We start from the raw sequence: 11,823 nt of genomic DNA, 5'->3' as shown, positions 1-11,823 counted from the left end.
AAATTCATGGAAACAATTAGTCCTAGCAACTGGTACACCATCCAATCTGCAGCCTATACAACTATGAGACCAGAAGAACTAGATGGTGTCTGGCTACTACTGTCATCCACTTGGAAGGGGATCTATGTAGGAGATCCTTGATAGACAGGGAGAACAATGTGGACAAAACTCAAAATCATTTGGAGGAAAAAAAAAAAGAAAAGGTGGGGACCAGGTTTGCTGGTCCGATAGAGCCTGGTGGAACCGCTGAGACTACAGCCCCTAGCTGCCCTTCAGGTCTGGAATTGAACCCACACCGTGGTTTCCAGCCAAACAAAAGACAGGCATATGAGTTGAACATTTACCTCAAGTAGATACACTCTTTGAAGAGAACAGTCATGGGAGAAGGAAGGGCTGCTTATGCACAAGGAGACAGCTCAAGAGGCAGGAGTGCATGGAGGGATGGACACAAGGAACAGGTAACTATGGGGAGGAAGTGGGAGGGGAGCTGTTGCATTGTGGTAAATTGTGGTCAACATCATGAGACAAAGTATATGTGAACTGCTGTACAGAAAGTGAATTTGCTCTGTGAATTTTCACCCAAATCACAATAATAAATAAATAAATAAATAAATAGTGTCCAACCATATTCTAGAGCCCAAGATCACAAATTTGTTTTATAATACAAGGATAATTCAATGTACTTACTTTTATTAACTCCCAGAACTGACCTAAGATATAGGAATGTTAAGGCTTTGGTGAGATAGTGGTTGAAGCATTTGGCTGCTAACCAGAAGGTTGGCAGTTCAAACCTACCAGCCACTCCTCAGGAAAAAGATAAGGCAGTCTGCTTCTGTAAAGATTTACAGCCTTGGAAATCTTATGGAGCAGTTCTACTCTGTCTTATAGAGTCACTAGATGTTGGAATCAACTTGATGGCAGTGGGTTTGGTTCTGCGTTATAGCAATGTTGTGTAAAGAAAAGTATTTGAATTCCCCTGGTATGTTTACTTCTAGCATAATGAAGGATCAAAATAAGAACACCATCCTGGCCTTGTAATAGACTTGAAGGAGAAACTCTTGTAAGATTTTTTTTCTGTCCCATTAACTGCTATAAGGCTAAAAAAGGAGGTCTAGAGACCCACCACCCACTCCTCGGAAGGAGTGGGAAATCTACTTCCATAGTGATACCACCTCGGAAACCGAAGAAGGGGTCACTATGAGTCAGGTCCAACTAGATGGCACATAACAACAACAGAGACAGTATAATGGAGAATTCTCCCAGCTCCTTAATTACATTATAACAGGAACTCTAAAATACCAGGCTTTTTAAGTATGAATCTAAGTATGATGGCATCCTGAGAATATGTGTGACTTCCCCTCCCCCTTCTGCTCTCCTTACATGTGAAGTCTTTGGTAAATAAAGGAATAGATTTTACCTCTGCCTCAACCAGGCTACCTCTAGTTAGACATACTCTGACTTTCAGTATTACCATGATGCATAAACTGTTGTTGTTGTTATTAGGTGCCTTCAAGTCAGCTCCGACTCATTGCAACCCTATGTACAACAGAACAAAACATTGCCCATTCGCAAGCCACCACAGTACGACAAACTGGCAGATGAGTGATGGAATGCATAAATTAGATTTGGCTATACCTCATATAATTTACTCAGCCACTAAGCCCAAATGTGAAGATTGTATTTTAAAATATGCTGACCATATTTCAAATGCAAGAATAGAAACTTTGTGTGCATAGTGCAGAAACCAAGAACTCTTAAAATCTAAACCATTAATATCCACATGAGCAGACACAGTTTTTGTCATTCCTGGTAAACCCACTGTCATCAAGTTGGATCCAACTCATAAAGACCCCTCCTTGGGTTTCTAAGGCGGTATCACTACAGAAGTATATCGCCCAACCTTCCTTCTGAGGAGTTGCTAGTGAGTTTGAACCGCTAGCCTTCTGGTTAGCAGTCAAATGCCTTAAGCACTATGCCACCAGAGCTCCCAAATAAGGCCTGCATGTATTAAACATGGCTTTGTTGCAAAAAAGACAAAGTTAGTGATTAGTCCAAGGAACAAAATAGGAAGGGGAAAAACGTGTTTCAGTTCTTAATTAATGTGGCAGCTGAACTTGAAATGGAGACTCCAGATGAAATGATGTCAAAGTGATTCCAATGATTCTGAGAAATAGCATAATGTAAGTATAAAATCCCCTACATGTAAATTCAATTTAGTTCATTTATACTAATCTCCAATTGTTATCTGTAAATTTATCTACTAAATGACTACATTTTTACATTCCATAAATGGGAAATTTACTAGACTCTTCCAAGTATCTTAAAACTGATTTAAAGTATTTAAAACTGATAGAACATGCTATTTTTCAAATATAGGTGGAAGGAATTAATTGCTTCCCTCCACAAATCTTTTTCATGGCAAGCAGAATGCCAAGCGGTGAAAGTCAGCAAGGGTTTTAATTGGGAAGGAACTGGCAGAAGGAGTCCTGCTCTTCGGCTCAGTTCCTCCTCCTTGTGGACACAAAGGGAAGATGCCTGCCATCTGGTGGCATCTCCTCAAGGACTCCTATCACTTGAATGACTTCAAGCATACAGTAGTCATTTGAAGGAATATACGATGCCCACGAAAAGCGCTCAGTTTTAATTTGTTAGTGATTTTCACTTCTGCATCCCATTCTTCTGCATCTCCTCTTTTTCAAAAGGCAATTTTAAAATATCAAGTTTTTTTCACTGCAAGCCTGAGCAAATCCCAAACAAAACATTAACTACCCATGTCTAAGAATTTGGCATGCCATAGTTATTTTTAACACAAATTGGGGAAAAAAAAAAAAAAAAAAGTGTTAGCTATGGCACATTAAACCAATGCATGGAACATCACCCATACAGGCAAGCCAGGGACGGTGGGGATGCTTCCAACTTTAGCAGGCACGTAGTGGGCTACAGCCAGCAGCCAGACTGACTCATACATTGTTTCACATTCTCAGCTTCTATCAAACCACCAATGTTTATGTTTATAAAGTGTTTATAAAGTTTAATGTTTATAAAGTTTAATGTTTATAAAGTGGTAGGATGGACTAAAAACACTTTTTCAGATTGGTTTTGGATGGTTTCCACTCAAGATAACATAGATAGATGTTATTTTGATATAAGTGTCTAGTGGGATTCTCCTTGTAGCAGGAAATATCCCTTGGATTTCTAAACATTCCTGACTCTGGCATGTTTCCCTACCAGTTCTCTATTTACCTGATCCTATAGATGAAAGCATGCCCCTCCTTCTCCATTCCTAGACCTAATTTTGACACTCAAATATTGTTTTCTTTTTTAAAAAAAAAAAAAGCAATATAGTTGATTTTGCACAACTACAAACCAACCAGAAACACAGTAGGTTACTATAGCCCTTAGAGATTACGTGTACCTACATGCTCTTCAAATGAGCTAGAAAGAATTATACTCTATGTAGAACTAATACCCTTCTCTTAAATAATTCTTACCTCATGGGGGCGAAAAAAAACAGAATTACTGGGGTAAGAAAAATAAAAGAGCATTTCAAGAATTGGCTTTTTAATAGCTTAAACAAAAGACATGCTAAAAAACAAGAATGCTATATCAAAAGGCAATTTGTCCCTGCTTCCTTGGGTGACAGGGCATTTTGCCAGCTGTCATCACTAGACCAAATAATTGGTACACCCAAACTATTGTCCTCATTAGAACTGAAACAATTTAACATTAATGCTTTAAGGCACTCAGATGTCATATTATATTGTTTGGCCTTACAAGAGGAGGAGAATGCATGCTATTCTTATTTAAATAACATTTATAGCATTTTGGTTTTGCTTTCTTTGTTGCTGACTATTTTTTATCTTTGGAAGGAAGATGGGGCAATCTATTTCCATAGTGATACCGCGTCGGAAACCCAAGGAGGGGTCGCTATGAGTCGGGTCCGACTGGATGGCACATAACAACAACAACAACATTCTTTATCTTAGGAGCTCTGGTGGCATAGAGCCTAAGGCATTTGACTACTAACCAGAAGGCTGGCAGTTCAAACCCACCAGCCACTCCCTAGAAGGAAGGTTGGACAATCTACTTCCATAGTGATACTGCCTCGGAAACCCAAGGAGGGGTCTCTATGAGTCGGATCCAATTCCACAGCAATGATTTTTTTTTTTTTATTCTTATACCTTTACTTCATGTACACTTTCCATTCATTGTGTGGCTGGTTAGAAAAAGTATACAGCATAAGTGAAAAATCACATGAATAGGAAACACAAGTTTTATACAATAAAGTAAAATTTATGTTATGCAAAGTAATTTAAAAGTTCTCTATATTCCATGAGAAAGGATACACAACCATCAGACTACAACTAACATTTTTTCCACCCAAAATGTGGAGAAGTTATCACAGAGTCAGTTACCAGGAGCCATATCACTCACATTTATGAATCAGAGGTACTTTTACTTGCCTACATTTCACAATCAACTCGACGGCAGTGAGTCTACTTTTTCGACATGTATTCGTATTTTGCATAGAGTAATTTTCACAGGCCTTGAGAGTACAAATGGACCTTAGAAATTATCTAGTATATCCTTTTTGTCTCTAGCTAAACTCTCCAAGCAGGTGCCTGGCTGTTCTACATTTAAATGATTATCAGTGAATGTACACTACCCAGGTCTAGTACTACTGTTTAGTACCACCAGACAGGAAGTTTTTCTTCTTACCAATACAAATCTCACAATTTTTGGAGAAAAAGTAGAATAAATCATTACTATCCTATTACAACTGCCCTTTATATATGACAATTCTCTTTTTCCTTCTGGTTGGGATAAACATTGCAGTAGGTAGACCAGAGTAGGTATTTCGGTGTACACTCTATCTTACCACAAATCTTGAGAAGACCAAAAGCTGAGCAAGTCTAGAAAATCAGCTTTTTACTCATGACTAGAATTTTTCTTTTTAACCAGAAACTAAATTTTCTCTTACTGTGATATCTAAAAGAGAATGATATTTTTATTTTTCAAGAGAAAAGGGAAAAAATCCAAATGTTTACAATATAGAAGAGATTTTGGTCATATGCTCCATCCAAAACACACTATACTTGGTTGTGCTCGGCACACCTAAAATTCATATCATCTTCAAATTAATGTCTGTCATCCCTATTGAAATACAAGCTCTATGAGGCAGATACCAAATCTCCCATGTCCATTATGTATTCCCAGTGTCTACCATAGTATTTGGCATACAGAAACCCTTTATTGATGCCTGGAGAATCCACAAATGTGTCCTCTGAAATCATTCTAATCCAATATTCCTAATTTGAGGATTAAAGTAGAGTCTATAGAAGTCATTCTTCAAATACTGTCAGCCACATGGAAAGGGATCAGACTAGGAGATCCTGGACAGAGTGGGAGAATAATGTGGAACAAAACTCAAAATCATAAAAGTGACTAAGCTAAAATCTGATAGAGACCGGTGAAACTCCTGAGGATTATGGCTCCTAGTCACCCTTTGGGTCTGGAATTGAACTCACTTCTATGGCTTCCAGTAAAAAAATAAACAGGCTTATAAGGTGAACATTTATCCCACATACGTACACTCCTTAGAACAATTAATCATGGGAGATCAGAAGAGTAGTATTTGTACAGGGAGATATATCAGACAGCAGGAATGTATAGGAAAGAAGGACACAGGAGAAAGGTAACCACAGGGAGGAAGTGGGAAGAGAGCTATTATGTTATGGGGATTGCAATCAGTGTCATGAAACAAAATGTGTATGAACTGTTGTATGGAAAATTAATTTGCTCTGTAAACTTTCACTCAAATTACAATTTAAAAAAAAAAAGTTTAAATAATAATTAAAAAAAGTCATTCTCAGAAATGATTTGCCCAATAGCACATAACTTGTTAATAACAAAACTAGACTAAAACTCCAGATTCTTTATTCCCTGTTCACAATCTCTGTCTACTACACCACAGAGGTTCTGATACCTAATACCCTAGGCGGGCATCATTGTTGATGAGTCAGGTACAGGAACGTTTGTGACCAAATTATCTTTTGGTTGTCTGCCTGGCTCCCAGTGTGCTTTGTCAGTTGACACATAGAAGCTCTTAATAAATACAACTGGCTTTTGCATATTGCATGTAGGACTCTAAGAGCAGAACTCAAACAAGAATTCCACAGCCATAGCAAAGAACCAATTGACTCTCTTCTAGAGGGTCAGGTTTCACAGAGGCCAAGCCACAGATGCTAACTGAATTTCCATGGCTCAACTATTGCTACATCAAACATTCTGCTAATAGAGTTTCAATGTGTATGGGTTTTGTTGTTGTTTTCACTTTTGTCGTTTGCTTCTAAAGTGCAAATATTAGGCATTCTTTAGAGGAAAACAACAAAGCTTCTCCTCAGGATATGAAAAAAATGTAACTTTTTGGGAGTGATAAAGATGATCAAAAACTAAATAGTGGTGATGATGGCCTGACTATAAATTTACCAGAAAAAAAAATCATTGAACTGCAAACTTAAAATTACTGAATTTTGTAAATTATGTTTCAATAAAACTGTTCATAAAAGTAAATGTGTAAATGAGTCAAATAGTTAAATTTCTTTTCATAAACATGTGTTATGGAAATTGTAAAAACATTCTTAAGTATCTCTAAGCTTCTCTAAGCCCAGGTCCTATCTACTTTAATCATGATTTACCTAAAAGACCAAAAATTTTTCCTGCAATTAAAAAATAATCATGTAAAAGTGTGAAAATAATTTTGAACACTAATATAAATATCAGTAAAAAAAAAAACAACCTTCATTAATGTAGCACCAAGAGATACTGACTAGTTTGATTATCTGCATGAGTGATCTACAGATAAATTTGTTTAATTAAGCATAGTATTTTTATCTAGAACCTGCCATCAACTAGCCACTAGGTGTTGAGCAAGTTATATATCATCTCCAGATCTCAGGTATCCCGTCTATACCATATGTCTCCATGGACCAGATTAAAATTGAGTAACATACAATACAGTAAAAGGAATAATAATTACTACCATGTAATGAATCTACCAGACAATTTAGATCCACTATCACCTTGCAAGTATCATTAGCCATTTGTGCAGAGGAGAAAACTGGAACATAGAGAAGTTCATTAGTTTGACTAAGTCATACAGTTTTTAGCAGCAGAAGAGGATTTCAATCCAGGACTACCCTGCCCAGCTCCAACGCCTATATTCACTCTCTGCTCTTCACTAGACTTTGGACTTCTGATTCTGTCAAATGTGGCAGAAGTTCTGACTTTGTACTTACTACGCTACGTTATTCCTCTTCTCTGAGTACCAGCTTCCTCATCTGTAAAATGAGAGTACTAATACTTAACATTCATGGGTTTGGTTTGTTTTTTTTTAACATTCACAGTTGTTGTGAGGATTAAATGAGAGAGGGCATATAAAGTAGGCACAATTTATATGTTCACTTCTTACAATTAGAAGCTATTAATAAATAGCCTTTCTTATCCCTCCCAACAAAGGTTCATTCTTGTATATTTTTTAAAGAAAAATCTATAAATTCTATATTTTGTTGTAGCCTACCTGGAAAAACCTCACTGGGACATAGTTCTATCAAACACAATTAAAGTGAACACAATACAGCATCTCTCCTTTGCTATCAGGCCTTGGCTCTGTGGCTAAGACTGTCAACAAAAGTGTCAACTTCAAGGGGTGGGCATCTGTCCACAGGAAGTGAGCTGAGGTCACTGACTTGCCTCACTCTGCCCTACAAACAGATGTCTGGGTAACAAGTCTTAGTCACTGCAAACCAGGTGGGAAGCTCTGTATCTTTCTAATCCTCTTGACTATTATCTACAACAATACCTCACTGACCATAATTCAAAATAGCTAGTTTTCCTGGGGACACTACTTTGAACTTAATGTCTTTATTTTGATGATGTCGGATTATTCCACAAGCAGCAGGGGGTGTTTCTAAAATAGTAAATTTTCAGCAAGAAACCAGTTTGACTCTGTGTATTGGAATGTGTACCTTCAAACGTTTACCTCTCAAGTAACCCCAGGGTAGGGGAAGGATGATGTAATGTGGAGCTCCAGTGGTGGCAAGGAAGTAAAGCAGCATTAGTGAGAACTAACAGAAAAGCCAAGAAATCACCATTTATCATTTATTAACATGTAAGATGAAATATGTTTCAAATTGATTTTCTAAGATAATACGATAAACTCTAAATTGAGTACCTTTCCTTTTTTATTTCTGTTTTCCAGATTACAGATTGGACTTCAATAACTAGCTGCCATCAAGCATCATGAAGCAGCTACATGGCAGAAAACAGAACTCAGTGCTATGATTGTCACTAAGCATGCCATTAATTAAACACTAAATGTTTTTCACAAATAATTTTTTTTCAACTAGCAAAAGTGCTGCATACTGAAAATGCTAGACTCTTTAAGTGAAGTCCTATACCAACTGTTCTAAGACATGTAAATAATCTTTACAGCCTGATGAGGTTGCTTTGAGTTAATTCCTATTCTAGAAAACTGCCTTCCTTGCTTTTCTGACATCTAAGGTTTCTCCCAACTTAAATCAGCTACAAAGGGAATCTACTATGTCGAACCTTAATTCTGTATGTGCCTGTTATCTAGCATATATATCCTGTCAATCAAAAGACTTCATTTTAAAAATACTGGTCCATTTTTGTCAACAATGTGTTGTTGTTATGTGCCATCGAGTCAGACCCGACTCATAGAGATCCCTCCTTGGGTTTCCGAGGCAGTATCACTACAGAAGTAGATTGCCCCATCTTCCTTCCGAGGAGTGGCTGGTGGTTTGAACCATCAGCCTTCTGGTTAGCAGTCAAGTGCTTCAGGCACTATGCTACCAGAGCTCCTACAACAATGTAGCATAACATAAATAATAAATATTGTTATGATGTACAATTCAATATTAACATTAAAAATTTCTAACACAGTGTCAAAACAAATCATCACTAGAAAAAAAAAACCTCAGAATATGGGAAAATATGGTAATTAGTCTTTCCATATATAGAGAGCTATGTCTCAGTATCTAAATAATATGTTCCTGAATATTAAAGAAGATGTAAGAGACTCACTTTCTAATGAATGATAATAAAGTAAACTAAAAGGTTCAAAATGCACTAAAAATTTATGTGATATGAAAATCTCAAGCCTCAGAAGAGTTTTTTGTGGCTTATATAAGTTGAATCCACTAGACATTTTACGAGGGTAATATTCCAAGGGCTTCTAAATTGTTAGAAGGTCTACAGAAGACTATCAACCCCTACAGATATGTAAATGTAGATTTATTAATAACCCTGAGGGTTTTTTTCATTGCTTTCTCTCTTCTCCATCCTTCTACTAATATGCTGTCTTTAACATAGTTCCCTAAAGCTACATAGAAAAGTGGAAAAAATACATATATATGTATGTATATATATGGATATATATATACATACATATATTGTATATGTGCTGTATATATTGTATATGTGTATATATATATATATCATATATGTACATATAGATAGATGTATTTTTTGAGACTCATTTACAATGCAGTTCATAACTGGAAGATCAAGATAAAGAACAAATCTAGCAGTCCTCATCTTTAGCTATAAGATGGCAGAGAGAACCTTACGATAGAAAAGAGAAAAAGCAGGATAGGATGGACATGAAGGTGCCTAGTAATGTAATCATATGCCAAAGGGAAGGAAATGGAAATCTTTTCTAATGTAACATTAGCCACCAGACAACTCAGAATCTAACATGTTCTACAGTCCTTTTCACCCAGACATTAAAATAATGTAATAAAATTGAGGGATAGTTTTCAATCTACGGATCCAAGAACATCTTTGTACATCATCTTGGCCTGTATTTTTCTTGGTGATTACCTCTATCTCCTTTGCTTTCCCATATGACCTTGGTATGCTGCTTAAAATAATATTTGGGGCTTTATTTGCCATTCTTTTGACGGAGACATGTTGATTTTATTAAAGTAACTTGGGTCTGCATTCTTTCTTTACTATTATTACAGGTAGAATTGACAGACACAGGACCTTTGTTCTAAAGTGCTCTGCTACAGAGGAAACCTTGTTAAACAGTTCCATTTTACCTGCTGGGCAGTTGCACTCTGAAGGTACTTCTCTTGCAATTCTCATTTTAGCCATGTGTTCATAGGATTTCTGTAAGAAAAGAAGAGGTATTAATAATCATCAGTAGCATTGTAGAGAAATGGATTCTTTGGGGGCTTTCTGGCTTTATGCTGATTTACCAGCATTTCATAGCCTGCATAAATAACATTTACATATGAACTTGGGCTTTAGTCAATAGATAACAGTACCCAAGCCCTAAAAAAAGTAAATGACCATTGACATGGTATCAAGACTGCTGTATTTGTATAACATCTTTCTCCATTCTCAAACTACCACCACTCTTTTCCCCAGCTCAAGAGGCATTTAGTCAATGCAAAAACCTAGCACTAACATATGTAGTTCTACGTAAGCTTTTTGTATCTAAGGTTTTAAAACAGCCAATATTCCATAGATGAAGGTCAACTGTTTGATTACATTGTGCTGTGATTATTGCCAAGCAGCCTCTCTGTTGGAAGGGCAAGTTCCAGAGAACCCCCTTACTCTAGTCCAGAGTTACTGGCTTTGGTAAAGGTAACAACACAGGTTCTTTTCAACACCCAATATTCCTGGTACTGCATTCTTTACAATTTTTTTTTTCTTTTAAAACATTCAATATGAAAACGTTTAATGTGTGAGGTGTTTAAGTCATATATAGGGATAGTTCACTTTTAAGAGTGATTACCTTTTATATATTAATAGCACCTATGGTATGACCTAGTAGTCATAGGTGTTACTACATGTTATCTCTCCAAGAAATATTCTCCACACAATTGGAAAATAATCTTATGGGACTCCATAAAACTAAAAGGATGTAACATGCCACCCCACCATTTTGGCCACCCTTCGAGATCTCCATATATGTTTAGCATGCAAACATGAAGGAAGAATGAAGGAAGATGATAGAAAAAGAGATGGCGGTATCATTGGATGTGCATATACAAATATATGCTACAGTGAGTGTACATCATCACCTAACACATGCACAAAAACAGCCACACCAAGTATGGCACAGAAAGGCAAGAAGGTGATCGAGTACACAGAATCTGGTCTTTGCAAGATGTTATGCACGTGCAAAAAACCCCAGCCTTTCACACCTGAGCCAGAAGTCCCTCCACTTTCTCTTGCACTATTGCCTTGAGCTGATCCAGTGAATCAGGCAGCACACGAAAGGAAGGGTCCCCTTTGGCGGATTCGAGAGCGGCGATCCTGGCCTGGAGATCGTTGGTTTTCACTCCCAGGTACAGACAGGACATGACCGCCACCACCGACAGGAGGGCCGCCAGGGTAGCGCATGGGGGCCAGGTCCGGGCACAGCGCTGAGCGGCGGGGCTCGGATCCTCGGAGGCCAGTTCACGACCCCCTCCTTTCCCTGTGTGCTTCTTCACCAGCATCGTGGCGGGGTCGGCTGCCTCGGCTTCGCCTCCCACCCTCTACCACCTCCAGTAATCTTGAAAGAAAAAGGACGATTTCTCTAAAGTTCAGACTCTGTGGCTGCACAACTAGTTGACAGAGTCAGTGTCGGGGCGCAGAGATGGACCTCCGCTTTCCTCAGCGCCGAGACAAGCTGGTGAGGACCATACTCCGGTTTCTTCCCTCCTCCCAGCTGCGAGTGGAATGCACCCTCAGTCCGGAGACTGGGTGGCAATGGTGTAACAAGCGAGATGAAACCCACTCAGCTGG

The 11,823-nt window shown here is 37.9% G+C and overlaps 1 protein-coding gene across 1 annotated transcript in view; it reads right to left on the bottom strand.

Moving 5' to 3' along the window:
- COL25A1 (collagen type XXV alpha 1 chain) overlaps positions 1 to 11,534 on the bottom strand; it is a 783,871-nt gene extending 772,337 nt beyond the window's left edge. Inside the window, exons 1-2 of the mRNA XM_007940758.2 lie at positions 11,238 to 11,534; positions 10,125 to 10,194 (exon numbers count right to left, since the gene is read on the bottom strand). Coding sequence (XP_007938949.2) covers positions 10,125 to 10,194; positions 11,238 to 11,534 — 367 coding nt within the window. The remainder of the gene's footprint in view (positions 1 to 10,124; positions 10,195 to 11,237) is intronic.
- Positions 11,535 to 11,823: the final 289 nt, after the last annotated feature.

This window comes from Orycteropus afer, unplaced genomic scaffold (assembly GCF_000298275.1).
Source record: "Orycteropus afer afer isolate SDZICR_OR568_19922 unplaced genomic scaffold, OryAfe1.0 scaffold00071, whole genome shotgun sequence".
NCBI lineage: Eukaryota > Metazoa > Chordata > Mammalia > Tubulidentata > Orycteropodidae > Orycteropus > Orycteropus afer.
This window is presented reverse-complemented; position numbering and strand designations above follow the sequence as displayed.